The 1,705-nt window shown below is 52.5% G+C and overlaps 1 protein-coding gene across 1 annotated transcript in view; it reads right to left on the bottom strand.

Annotated features, from left to right (window-relative positions):
- Positions 1–1,091: 1,091 nt before the first annotated feature.
- Positions 1,092–1,705, bottom strand: part of syt11a (synaptotagmin XIa) — a 38,547-nt gene continuing 37,933 nt past the window's right edge. Inside the window, exon 5 of the mRNA XM_063184691.1 lies at positions 1,092–1,530. Coding sequence (XP_063040761.1) covers positions 1,220–1,530 — 311 coding nt within the window. The 3' untranslated portion in view covers positions 1,092–1,219. The remainder of the gene's footprint in view (positions 1,531–1,705) is intronic.

Raw genomic sequence — 1,705 nt, 5'->3', positions numbered from 1 at the left:
AAGTCGGGCCAAGAAAGAATGCTGTGGGGTTGGTTGGGGTATCAGAAGGGAGGGGTCGCAAGAAGGGGTCCCACAGGTTCTTCAATGGTTCCAGGTGTTGGGATGGGGGAAGGAGGAGGGTGGTGGTGAATGCTCAGGGTTCTGGAACTCTGGAACTAACCCAACTCTAAACATACTCCAAACTCCTAAACCCACATATTGGTTGATTCTAGAGTTTGCTCCTGAGACTTCCAGAACTCCATGACAGACAGTTCTAAAATTAGAGTAGACCCACTGCACTTCTGGGTTCATCAGGTACATTACAGAGGAAGGGACTGTCATGAAGAAAAATATCAAACTTGGAGCAACACAGATGTAAACTTGCTGTAACTGAAGGAAACTGAACGCCATCAGGACTTTGCTGAATATTGTAGAGAACCTTGAAACAAATGTCTCTCTTTTTTGTGCGCCTTTAATTCAAATTAAGTGAACAGGTTTACAAGTGTTGCTCCAACTTTGTTCTAGATCTCTGCCACCGAAGGTCGACCTTCGCCCCGACCTTCAGCACCACCAACAGTTCCAGAACTTCCTCTCCTAGTCTACCCACCTCCCACCACCCATCCTCCATACGTCCCCCAACTCCCTCCTCCAGAACTCCTCCATGTTGTGCGATCTGCAGTTCCAGAATGTTGTCTCTGTCCTCCAACTCCACCTTCCCTCCACCATCCACCAACTCTCCTTTAGAGCTCCTCCCTTCCATCCTCTCTCCGTCCACTAACTGAAGTTCTCCAATTCTCCTAAAACTCCTCCAGATCATGCCACTTGGAGATCAGTCCCAAGACTCCATTCACCCACCCTCCATTCTCCTTCCACCACCCTCCACCCATCCACCAACTCCCCTCCCCTCTCCTTCTTCTCTCCTCTGCTCCTAAAACTCCTCCATTTTACTTGGAGATCAGTCCTAAAAGTCCATCCTGTCTCTACCAACCCACTCTATCACCACCCACTATCCATCTATCCCTCCTCTCCTCTCCCTCTCCATCTCCCTCTCTGTGTCTCCTCTTCCTCCTAAACAGCTCCAGGTTGTGCCACTTGGAGATCAGTCCTAAAAAGTCCATCCATTCATCCATCCAGCCATCCTAAATCCTCTCACCACCCACCACCACGCACCACCCACTATTCATCCCTACCTCCTCTCCTCTTCTCCATATCCCTCTCTCCGTGTCTCCTCCTCCTCCTCCTAAAACTCCTCCAGGTTGTGCCACTTGGCGATCTGCCGGCGGGGGTTGTCGCAGACCTCCCGCCAGTGTGTGACGCCGTTGGGAGCGGGGCTCTGGCCGCCCAGCACCACGCGGCCCACCTGCTGGCTCTTGGTGGATCGCTCGAAGTCCATCAGCAGAAACTCCACCGACAGGTCGGGCAGCAGCTCGGCCGGCAGGTCGTAGATGAAGGACTCGTTGAAGACCGGGTTGGCCGTGCTGCGCTTCACGTGCGTCTTCTTCTTGGCGATGCGCTTGCGGCCGTAGAACACGTTCACCTTCACGTACGGGTCTGTGGGAGGAGAGAGGGAAGGAGAGGAGAAACGGGTGTTAGGAGCTGTGTGTGTAAGTATGTGTGTGGGTGTGTGTGTGAGAGAGAGAGAGAGAGAGAGAGAGAGAGAGAGAGAGAGAGAGAGAGAGAGAGAGAGTATGTCTTCTTCTGGGATATGTGCTTGAACACGTTCACC

Source organism: Engraulis encrasicolus, chromosome 20, assembly GCF_034702125.1.
Source record: "Engraulis encrasicolus isolate BLACKSEA-1 chromosome 20, IST_EnEncr_1.0, whole genome shotgun sequence".
In the NCBI taxonomy this organism is placed as follows: domain Eukaryota; kingdom Metazoa; phylum Chordata; class Actinopteri; order Clupeiformes; family Engraulidae; genus Engraulis; species Engraulis encrasicolus.
The sequence above is the reverse complement of the archived record's forward strand: the minus strand, read 5'-3'. Positions and strand labels throughout refer to the sequence as shown.